This window comes from Mytilus californianus, unplaced genomic scaffold (assembly GCF_021869535.1).
Source record: "Mytilus californianus isolate M0D057914Y unplaced genomic scaffold, xbMytCali1.0.p SCAF_8, whole genome shotgun sequence".
NCBI classification, from domain to species: domain Eukaryota; kingdom Metazoa; phylum Mollusca; class Bivalvia; order Mytilida; family Mytilidae; genus Mytilus; species Mytilus californianus.
The window spans coordinates 15,487,872-15,499,603 of NW_026262734.1; the positions used below are offsets into that span (position 1 = coordinate 15,487,872).

The following is an 11,732-nucleotide window of genomic DNA, read 5'->3' on the forward strand; positions in this document are numbered from 1 at the left end:
GATGTTAAGCGACCAACAAATTGCTAGCAAACCTGGATGTCCTATATCATACATTTATTACCATAAACATCACACTCTGATGGATAGTTGTGTCAAAGGCAAGTATACCACATCTCCTTTAATATTTGTATACCATTTTAATATGTGTATTTTGTGACCTTGGCCTTCAAGATATGGCCATGGAGTCACTGCCAAGACATGCTACAACTGTGCGAGGTATGATGTATCCATGTACTAAGTAACTCACAAGATATGACACCATTATAAATTGAAGGACAGACAGACATGGCAATTTATATGCACTCTTAAAATGTTTGCAGGAGTATAAACAAGGACAAATGTATCATAATACAACATACACAAAAATACAGATTGTTTTTTTTATTTCAGTCCCAAATAAAATGAGGTCCTTTTTAGATGATACCAATCTGAAAAAGAAAGAAAATATATTAAAGCACAAGTATATGTAAGGGCTGTTCCAGTATTAAATACACTACCACAGATAAAATTTTCATTTTAGTTATATTAATTCTTACAAATCGTGAGGAAAATGAAACCCCATCTGTTTAATTAATTTAGTTACCTTCTATTCCCCTACCGGATAAATTTTGAAACAGCCCTGGGCAATTAGTAATAAAATGCTCCGCAGGGCGCAGCTTGATACGACCGCAGAGGTCGAACCCTGAACAGTTGGGGGAAGTATGGACACAACATTCAAGCTTGATACAGCTTTGGATTTGGATTGTGATTAAATATTTGACACAGCATAGGTTTCTAACACAGATTGAATGTGGTCTAAGAACTTAAAAATTTTAAATTGGACATTCACCTATTATGGTCCAATATCCAAAATCTAAATACATGGTTAGATTCAGCATATCAAAGAACCCCAAGAATTCAATTTTTGATGAAATCAAACAAAGTTTGATTTTGGACCCTTTTGACCTCAATGTGGACAAAGTTGATAACGGGGCCCAAAAATCAAAAATCTAAATACATGGTTAGATTCAGCATATCAAAGAACCCCATATATTCAATTTTTGTTGAAATCAAACAAAGTTTAATTTTGGACCCCGATTTGGACCAACTTGAAAACTGGGCCCATAATCAAAAATCTAAATACATGTTTAGATTCAGCATATCAAAGAACCCTAAGAATTCAATTTTTGTTAAAATCAAACTAAGTTTAATTTTGGACCCTTTGGACCTTAATGTAGACCAATTTGAAAACGGAACCAAAAATTAAGAATCTAAATACACGGTTAGATTCGACTTATCAAAGAACCCCAATAATTCAATTTTTGATGAAATCAAACAAAGTTTAATTTTGGACCCTTTTGACCTCAATGTGGACAAAGTTGATAACGGGGCCCAAAAATCAAAAATCTAAATACATGGTTAGATTCAGCATATCAAAGAACCCCATATATTCAATTTTTGTTGAAATCAAACAAAGTTTAATTTTGGACCCCGATTTGGACCAACTTGAAAACTGGGCCCATAATCAAAAATCTAAATACATGTTTAGATTCAGCATATCAAAGAACCCTAAGAATTCAATTTTTGTTAAAATCAAACTAAGTTTAATTTTGGACCCTTTGGACCTTAATGTAGACCAATTTGAAAACGGAACCAAAATTTAAGAATCTAAATACACAGTTAGATTCGGCATATCAAAGAACCCCAATAATTCAATTTTTGATGAAATCAAACAAAGTTTAATTTTGGAACCTTTGGACCTCAATGTGGACCAATTTAAAAACAGGGCTTAAAATCCAAAAACTAAATACACGGTTAGATTCAGCATATTAAAGAACCCCATGAAATCAAGAATAAAACCCCATTGAAATTGGTCAAGAAATAAGCAATTTATAGGAAGTATCTTCTTTTGCACAATCCTGTGCTATTAAATATTTCTTGCTATTGCGCAATACTGTACAATTGACAATTTCTTGCTATTGCGCAATATTGTGCTATTGGATATTTCTTGCTATTGCGCAATACTGTGCAATTGAAGATTTCTTGCTATTGCGCAATACTGTGCAATTGAAGATTTCTTGCTATTGTGCAATACTGTGCAATTGAAAATTTCTTGCTATTGCACAATACTTATTATATAATAATTTACACATCCTGTTTGGTGTGTATCTCCTACCATATCATTATTATTTGATTTTAAATATAAATCAGAAATAACCAACTTAAAATGGAAAATTTTAAAAGAAACGAAAAAGGAAAAAAAGAAACTAGAGGCTCTCAAGAGCCTGTGTCGCTCACCTGACTCTACTTTGGTTTTAGAAATCATGTAAAGATAGATAAAAATCATAACAGATACCCAAATAATGATTGAGGCCAAATTTTGATTAATATTGGTCCCGTTATTTAATAAAATATCCTGGTGGCCATCTTGAACAGTAAATCGGCAACAAAGTAGCAACACTTGGTCAGCACTTCATAAGGAACATTCATGCCATGTTTGGTTTTGGTTTCATTCCATTCAGTGGTACTCTAAAAGAAGACATTTGTATGTATTTCCCATAGGGTCCTATGTTAAACTAAGCCCCCCCCCCCCCCTAGCGGCTATCTTGGATGATGGATCGACTGCAAAGTAACAACACTTGGTCAGCAACTCATAAGGAACATTCATGCCATGTTTGGTTCAATTCCATTCAGTGGTTCTCTAAAAGAAGACAATTGTATGTATTTCCCATAGGGTCCTATGTTAAACTAAGTCCCCCGCTGTCGGCCATCTTGGATGATGGATCGGCTACAAAGTAACAACACTTGGTCAACATCTCATAAGGAACATTCATGCCATGTTTGGTTCCATTCCATTTATTGGTTCTCTAAAAGAAGACATTTTTATGTATTTCCCAAAGGGTCCTATGTAAAACTAAGTCCCCCGCTGGGGGCCATCTTGGATGATGGATCAGCTACAAAGTAACAACACTTGGTCAGCATCTCATAAGGAAGATTCATGCCATGTTTGGTTTCATTCCATTCAGTGGTTCACTAAAAGAAGACATTTGTATGTATTTCCCATAGGGTCCTATGTTCAACTAAGTCCCCCGCTGGCGGCCATCTTGGATGATGGATCGGCTACAAAGTAACAACACTTGGTCAGAACCTCATAAGGAACATTCATGCCATGTTTGGTTTCATTCCATTCAGTGGTTCTCTAAAAGAAGACATTTGTATGTATTTCCCATAGGGTCCTATGTAAAACTAAGTCCCCCGCTGGGGGCCATCTTGGATGATGGACCGACTGCAAAGTAACAACACTTGGTCAGCATCTCATACGGAACATTCATGCCATGTTTGGTTCCATTCCATTCAGTGGTTCTCTAAAAGAAGACATTTTTATGTATTTCCCATAGGGTCCTATGTTAAACTAAGTCCCCCGCTGGCGGCCATCTTGGATGATGGATCGGCTACAAAGTAACAACACTTGGTCAGCACCTCATAAGGAACATTCATGCCATGTTTGGTTTCATTCCATTCAGTGGTTCTCTAAAAGAAGACATTTGTATGTATTTCCCATAGGGTCCTATGTTAAACTAAGTTCCCCGATGGCAGCCATCTTAGATGATGGATCGGCTACAAAGTAACATCACATGGTCAACACCTCATAAGGAACATTCATGCCATGTTTGGTTTTATTCCATTCAGTGGTTCTCTAAAAGAAGTCATTTGTATGCATTTCCCATAGGGTCCTATGTTAAACTAAGTCCCCCGCTGGCGGCCATCTTGGATGATGGATCGGCTACAAAGTAACAACACTTGGTGAGCACCTCATAAGGGACATTCATGCCATGTTATGTTTTATTCCATTCAGTGGTTCTCTAAAAGAAGTCATTTGTATGCATTTCCCATAGGGTCCTATGTTAAACTTAGTCCCCCGCTGGCGGCCATCTTGGATGATGGATCGGCTACAAAGTAACAACACTTGGTCAGCACCTCATAAGGAACATTCATGCCATGTTTGGTTTCATTCCATTCAGTGGTTCTCTAGAAGAAGTTCAAAATGTAAAAAGTTAACGCCTACGACGGACGACGCCGGACGACGGACGCCAAGTGATGAGAAAAGCTCACTTGGCCCTTCGGGCCAGGTGAGCTAAAAAAAGGAAAAAAAAATAAATCCCCCCCCAAAATTTTTTGAACCCCCATTATGATTCATCACCCCCAAACTCAATCCCAGTCTTCCCTTTGTGGTATGGTACCTTGCAGTACAATTTCAGAGAGATCCATACACTTGAACACAAGTTATTGTCTGGAAACTAGAAAAAAATGTGTTTTTTGGCCCCTTTTTGGCCCCAAATTCCTAAACGTTTAGGGCAATTACCCCCAAACTCAAACCCAGCTTTCCCTTTGTGATATGGAACCTTGTAGTACAATTTCAGAAAGATCCATACACTTACACACAAGTTATTGTCATGAAACTAGAAAAATGCTTGTTTTTTGCCCCTTTTTTGGCCCCTAATTCCTAAAATTTGGAGGCAATTACCCCCAAAATCAATCCCAGCATTCCTTTAGTGATATGGAACCTTGTGGTACAATGTCAGAGAGATCCATACACTAACACACAAGTTATGTCTGGAAGTTACAAAAATGCTTATTTTTGGCCCCTTTTTGGCCCCTAATTCCTTTACTGTTATTACCATAACCCCCAAAATCAATCCCAACCTTCCTTTTGTGGTATTGAACCTTGTGGTAAAATTTCATAAAGATCCATTCACTTAAACTAAAGTTAGAGTGCGAAAACCAATGTGTCTTCGGACGACGACGACGAAGACGACGACGCCGGACGACGACGACGCCAACGTCATACCAATATACGACCACAAAAATTTTTTTGCGGTCGTATAAAAATTTGTTCACATTTCATATAATAATCAGGTAGAATGTTAAAAAAAAAAATCTTAATTTTAAATGTTATACATTTACTGATATTCTATTCAGTGGGCATGACGGAATTCATTCACTTTAAGATGTGGGCTACACAATATCTATTGCCACATCATGCTGGGTCTTGTTCAACACTGAGGACCGTATAATGGTTTCTAGAAACCTTATTTTTGACACCTGGCTTCGTTAGATTATCTCAATGATACTTAATCCACATGAAATCTTTTTCTGATGTATAGCACAGAGACATCAATGGATGATGGGAATTTGTTTTCATATTCTTTTATCAGTGAATATTGATGAAAACACAATTTTTTTTCCTTGTAAACACCATGGCTCTATTTAGATAATAAATTATGTGAAATGTTCGATTTGCAGATCATTGTTGAAATAATTCTGAGCAAGTGACAAGATGCAAACAACTTAAAATGTATAAATCCTTTCATTTTTATGTAATTGAGTGTATGTTGCCTTTTATTTGAACTAAGAAAGATTCAACAAACATTTTTACAATAATTCAGAACTTATTAGCTTCTTACCTTGTTGGCAACATCCAATGCATCATAATCTGGGGCCAGTCTGACGTAAGCTTTCTTTTCTCCATCGGGTCTACAATAGAAATCATCTAATTTATTATTAAATTCTGTGAGATTGTGTGTTGTATGGTTTAACGTCATTTAATAGTGTGTTTTCTGTGTGTTGTATGGTTTAACGTCATTTTATAGTGTGTTTTCTAGGTTTAGATTCAGTATTTTTCTTTACCTTTTAACTGCCTTGGACCAAGATGGAAAGCTATTCCTTGAATAAGATTATAAGACAATTACCTGTAGTCACAGCATCACCAACAAGGGTAATACCATTATATTAGACTGTAACACAATATGAAAAGGAAACAATCAATGCATATTTAGAAGCATACATTGAAAACACAGAAGGCAACTTCCAAAACTATTGATGGGTGTCAAATACAGTGAAAATGCAGGTGAATTATAAATTTGCTTCTATAGGTGGCTACCCCATTTTGTCAGTGCCTTCCCTGTATACCATCTATGTTCCAATGAGATAACCCTTAACAAAAATGTGTTTGTTAAAACATTTGCTATATATGATTGCCATATTATGTTGAGGTTAAGATTTGTGAATTATTCCTTTAATAGGTAAGTCATGTTCAGTTGTAATTCAAATGGTTTTATTAACTTCATACATATATCTGGTATCACACAACTTCTGAATCAGAGGCATAAAAATTAACCTTTCTAAGCCTAACCGAGAAATGGCAAGATTTGAATGATGAATAAAAAATTAATCATGTATATCTTCATTTGGGATCTTGTTTCTTTGCCTACATAAACATCATTAACATTTCGCTACAAAACTATTTGCCGTCTGTATTCTTCCTTATTTTTGTTTACAGGAACATATTATGCATTAGTTTATTTGTGGTTTTCTCCAGTAATACATGTACAATGTATAATATATCCAATTTCAGACATGGTGCACCAACTTAATAACCTAAAGCTAACTAATGGAACTACAGTCGAACCTTGTTGTGTCGAAGTCAAAGGGACCGGACCAAAGTATTCAACTCATCCGAGGTCAAGTGTGCCGTCATAAATTTTGAATGCATGAAATACGGTATGAGATTTATGTAAACTAGATACAATGAACAGTGTGCCTTTTTTCGATATGACACTTTAGGATTGTGTATTCAATCTCCATTTTTGGTCCTTCGTAGTAATTAAACACAAAAGTACAGATACAAATCATGCACAAAAATAATCAATAATCTACACAAATATTTACAAAGGTCAGTCACTATAAATTATGAAATCACTCGCGGTACGAAATAAGTTCTGAATGGTCTCTGATGAGGTCGTCTGCTTTACATTAAATTATCATGAATTTATTATAATTGTCCTAATCCTTTTATGTATTGTAATTAATGAGTTTTAAATCTAAAGATTCATTTAATCTCGGCTTGGGTCATTTAAATTCGATTCGTTTTTATCTCGGGTGAAAAATGTTCAACACACTAACATTCCGCTTGAACGATCAACAAAGGTGTTAATTATCGGTCACTATAAACATGTAATTTTAACTGTTATACAAACAAGTATGTTTACTCAGCTTTAATCTCTTTTGAAAATGATAAGGTTACATAAGAAATACATCCGAATTGATTTTTTATCATTAGGTCTGCATCTTTTGAAAATTCTTACTTTTGAACTTCGAGACATCGGGGTCAATTTACATTAATTTTACTTCGACGGGACTATAAAATTTACTTGACTTAACCGAGTATTCGAATCAACTGAGTTCGACTCATCAGAGGTAATTATGCATTGATCAAACTGGAATTTTACCAGGACCGAGAAATTACTTTGACTCATCCAAGTTTTCGACACAACCCAGTTCGACTGTACATGCTTTATAAGAGTCTGTATCCCTAATACGGCAGTCTATGCCCATTGTCAATAATGGCCAATATTCAACCATATTTAACATATCAAATTTCACTACAGTTTGTTTCATTTAGCCCTACTCATGTATTGGAGACTTAAATGATAAATTATAGCAAGAACATTGTTTTATTCTCACTATTTGACTCGCCTTTGCAAAAATGGTCTCTCTTTGGACTTGCCTTGGACAAAAATTGCAAGTCTCTGGACTTGTCTGCAAAAGCTCTTAGTAAGAAATCTATCCAATAGCGGCCTTCTTGCATTAAAGGAATATCAGTGACTGCTTTGTTTTTACTTCAGAACAACTAGGGCTACTGTGTGAAAACAAAGTTTGACAGGTAAAAGCTACTTTGGTGACCACAAGCCTTAAATACATTACCCACCTGATCAATGTTTAAATACATTACCCACCTGATCAATGTGTTAACTTTAGCTACATCAATATCATATAATTTTTTCACTGCTAGTTTAATCTGTGGTTTGTTTGCTCGTTTGTCAACAATGAAGACCAGTGTATTGTTGTCTTCAATCTTTTTCATGGCAGACTCAGTGGTCAGTGGAAATTTCACAATTCTGTATTTGTCTAATCTATTAAAACAAAATACACTTATTATGTGGTTCATATAACAAATTTTGTAATCACACACAATAAATTATTTACAGCTCTTTTCATAATGCTAGCAAGACAAAGTTTGTTTGCCTTGCTTGCTTTGTTTGTATAAATGTTTGCTCAAGCATTGTAATTAAGATTGACATCTGCAAACAATATAAGGGCGGAGTTAAACCTGTGCATAGGTAAATTTGATTATTTGACAATGTCCAATCAAATTTAAATATAATGTATACAAGTTTATATCTGCCTTTTTATGTTGTTTTCAGATGTCAATCTTATTTACAATGCTTGAGCAAACATTGATACAAACAAAGCAAGCAAGCCAAACAAATCTTTGTCTTGCTAGCATTATGAAAAGAGCTGTAATAGACTATACATTTTCCTTTTTTTTTTTAGTTTCTTACTATTGTCTATTAAATTTCCCTTTACATATACAGTATGTCAGATCCAATTTATTTTTCAATTCTGCCTATGAAATTCAAATTTTTGTGGTTTTCATGCCTACTTCAAATATTGCGAAGGATGAAACCTTTCCCAAGAATCAGTACCTGTTCATTGCAAATTTGCCAAAAACATTATTATTTAACAATTACATGTAAGACTTAACATTTTCCCAAAACAGAAGTGATATTATGTTCTACTACTGAGGTGTGTTTTAAATGTAAAGTTTTAAACAACACAATAAATTTTTATCTATTTTTTTGGGGTAAAGATTACATCAAATGCAATAAAAATCCTATGGTATTGACTTGATATCTATATTTTCCAAGGTTGATCACTACCTTTGCTAGTTCAAACAAAATAGTGCACTGAAATGATCATTCTTTGGATCCTATCCAGTCAATGTCGTACATATTATTTTAATGTGTATTTAAATTCCCATACTTGTCAAGAAAACATTTTTTTATTAAAAATTACATAAGTAATGCATGGTGTATTAATCTGTTATAAAAATAGGTTCAACCACAAATGTACAATCATAAACAAATGAAGATAACTCCAAATCAAATGTTTAACTTGTCTAGCAAAATGCAATTCAATATAAATTGCAAAATGAAAGTAAATCTTTACCCTTCAGTGCTGACAAGCACTTTCGATAAATCCTAAATTTTAGACATGATTATACTGAAAGAATTCTAAGCAAGGACAAGGTATGTTTTTCACAGCATGAAACACTTGACTTGGGTTCTAGTGCAGTTACTGCATTTCTTTCTTTCTTAAAAGTTGCTATTCCCCCCTTCCCCCCAAATTTGGAAGGAAAATGTTTGATAAGGTATCAAATAAGCAGTTGAAAATTAATCTAAGTGGAAAGCATATAATAGGGAAATGTCTTTTAACGTCTTCTCAAAAGTCACTTAATTCAACATTTAAGGCTTCAGATATATATGCTTAACAGCAAGCTTTTATAGACAAGCAAAAGTGAGTTAATCTTTTGAAGACATCTTCTACAAAATTACCTGTCGTATAGTATTCTGAAAATCAAAGCATAGGAACAATAAACTACCTTATGTTTTATTCCTATTTCAATTTTGTATGGTTTTGTCAACCAGGTAACTAAGGTAAGCTGACATTCTATAAATAAATGTTTGCTTTGAATTTTTTTAAATGTGCATATATAAAAATAAGATGTGGTATGGTTGCAAATGAGACAACTATCCACTAAAGTTCAAATAAAGTGGATGTTAGCAATTAAAGGCAACTGTACAGCCTTCATCAATGAGAATAACCCATACCGTATAGTCGCTATGCAAGGGCACGATATGAAAAATATGAAATAATTCAATTGAGAAAACTAACAGCCTAATTCAAAACAAAATAATTTACGAAAAACAAATATGACAGACATGAACCATGCCAGTTTAATACATATTAATTTTAAGCACTCCAAAATATTTATTTAAAGTTGGATTTTTAACTTTAGTCTGAAAAATAATTGTTCAGCAAAGGAGGATGAAGAGTCAGAGGTCAATGAGTCGGAGAACAACATAAGTACTCCTAACACATACATCTTCAGCACTTTAAATTTCTATTCACTATACCACTGGCACTACTGGCCAAATACCAGCACTAAATTTCAAAAGACAAAACAATTAATGAGATGGTTACAGGTTTATAATCAGGTGGCAAGAAAAGTTGATGTTGTATTAAGCGTACACGTTACTCCTCCATTTGTCTTCATTTGAAGGCAGGGCATAAAAATAAACCTTATTTTTATAACGTTAAAAAATATTAAGATGGTAAAATTGAACAATACCTATCAGTCCTAGGTATACTCGTCCTTGGATATTTTGGCTGTCTAGGAAGTGACAGTGTCTTAGGTCTGTAGAAATGTACTGATGTCCTAATTTTCCTACTACGTTTTGAATGAATACCCTTCACCACATTCTTTCTGGTTTTCATGGCTTTATCCTTAGCCTTTGATTTGCCTGCTGGGGCCACTTTAGCTGGGGCATCCTTTTTGCCCTCTTTTTTTGGTTCTACAATTAAATAAAAGGTTAGTTCAAATATTTTATTATACATGATGAAGTGAGTGTCTTCCAAGAAAAATACATGTTCAATCACTCAAACATGCAGAATAAAATCTGGATATTGCATAATAAACCATGTTGTCTCAAAACACCTCTTAACCTGCATTTAAGGTGGACTTGATTAAGTTAATGCTAGGAACTGCAATCTTGTCATATGATAAGCAACATGATTGATTTTTTTCTATATACACAATGATGACACTATCATTACATGTACATTTATTTAGAAATTACAAAACACGATTAAGATGAAAGATCAAACTTTTTCTAAATTTTATACGAACAATTAGTAGCACAAAAAGATGTTATTTTCAATAAAGAAATGATTGCATAATCTGCAGTGACAGTGCTTTATACAAATTTAATGCATGTGTATCAATTAATTATTCAATTTGATGGATTACAATTTTTGCCCCAAAAATTCACCAATGCATAAACCCCAATTAGAAGTACATTACATTGTAGCTCATTTTGTATATTTATCAAGCTTTTATTCTAAAAAAAATTTACCATGCAAGCATCAATTTGTCTTTTTTTTCTGTCTTGCAATGCACTAATATGTTCTCAAGAACATTAGAGGCAAAACTCTCAATCAGAAATACACTTCACGTCTTCAGATTATAAGCAATTTAAAAATTATTTTTTTATTAAAATTATAGGGATCAAAATATTTTAAGGAAATAATCATAACCCCACACCCTCATAGTTGAAGGTCATTTATTCCCATAGTAATTTACTGGTAATGACAAAAGTTGTTACTGTTAACCTAAAAATTAGCAATTAATGAAGTCTGAAACCCGTTTGAATGACTACAATACTTTTTGGTACTCTTGAAATACAGAAATAAAGTTGTCATTCAATCACTTTGACATAATAATTACCATAGAGAAAATTGAAAATTATTGATTTTGGTCCAAACCTACAGATGTCGAAAAAATGCATAGCCATAAGCACGTGTACGAGATTCCCCCTTTTATTGCATCTATTTTGATTCGTATTTCACGATTTATGAGTCGATGATTTCGTTTATTATGCGTGTAAGCTATTAGAAATGTAAATGATATGTCAGCTGAAAATATGTAAATGCTATAGCTTTTATTATTCATCATTAAAACTATATTCTTGCTCACTATCACCCTTCTTCTTGTCTTTGGGTGCCATATTGAACTTAAAAAGGAAGTAACGATGTTCCCACGTGGTCAATATCGCATTTGCGCAAGCGCCAAT

The 11,732-nt window shown here is 33.9% G+C and overlaps 1 protein-coding gene across 1 annotated transcript; it reads right to left on the bottom strand.

Moving 5' to 3' along the window:
• Positions 1-366: 366 nt before the first annotated feature.
• LOC127710696 (60S ribosomal protein L23a-like) lies at positions 367-11,708 on the bottom strand. Its single transcript, XM_052216633.1, has 5 exons — positions 11,636-11,708; positions 10,232-10,454; positions 7,776-7,952; positions 5,445-5,514; positions 367-428 (listed from the first exon to the last, which is right to left on the bottom strand). The coding sequence occupies exons 1-5, from the start codon at positions 11,664-11,666 to the stop codon at positions 414-416; spliced, it is 516 nt and encodes a 171-aa protein (XP_052072593.1). The 5' UTR covers positions 11,667-11,708; the 3' UTR covers positions 367-413.
• Positions 11,709-11,732: the final 24 nt, after the last annotated feature.

What these genes read in the sequence shown, in the direction of transcription:
- LOC127710696 (XM_052216633.1), bottom strand. Translation starts at nt 11,666, where the DNA reads ATGGCACCCAAAGACAAGAAGAAGGGTGATA. An exon ending in AGACAAGAAGAAGGGTGATA is followed by an intron (nt 10,455 to 11,635) that starts GTGAGCAAGAAT and finishes ATTTAATTGTAG; the next exon opens with AACCAAAAAAAGAGGGCAAA. An exon ending in AAAGTTAACACATTGATCAG is followed by an intron (nt 5,515 to 7,775) that starts GTGGGTAATGTA and finishes TTTCTATTGTAG; the next exon opens with ACCCGATGGAGAAAAGAAAG.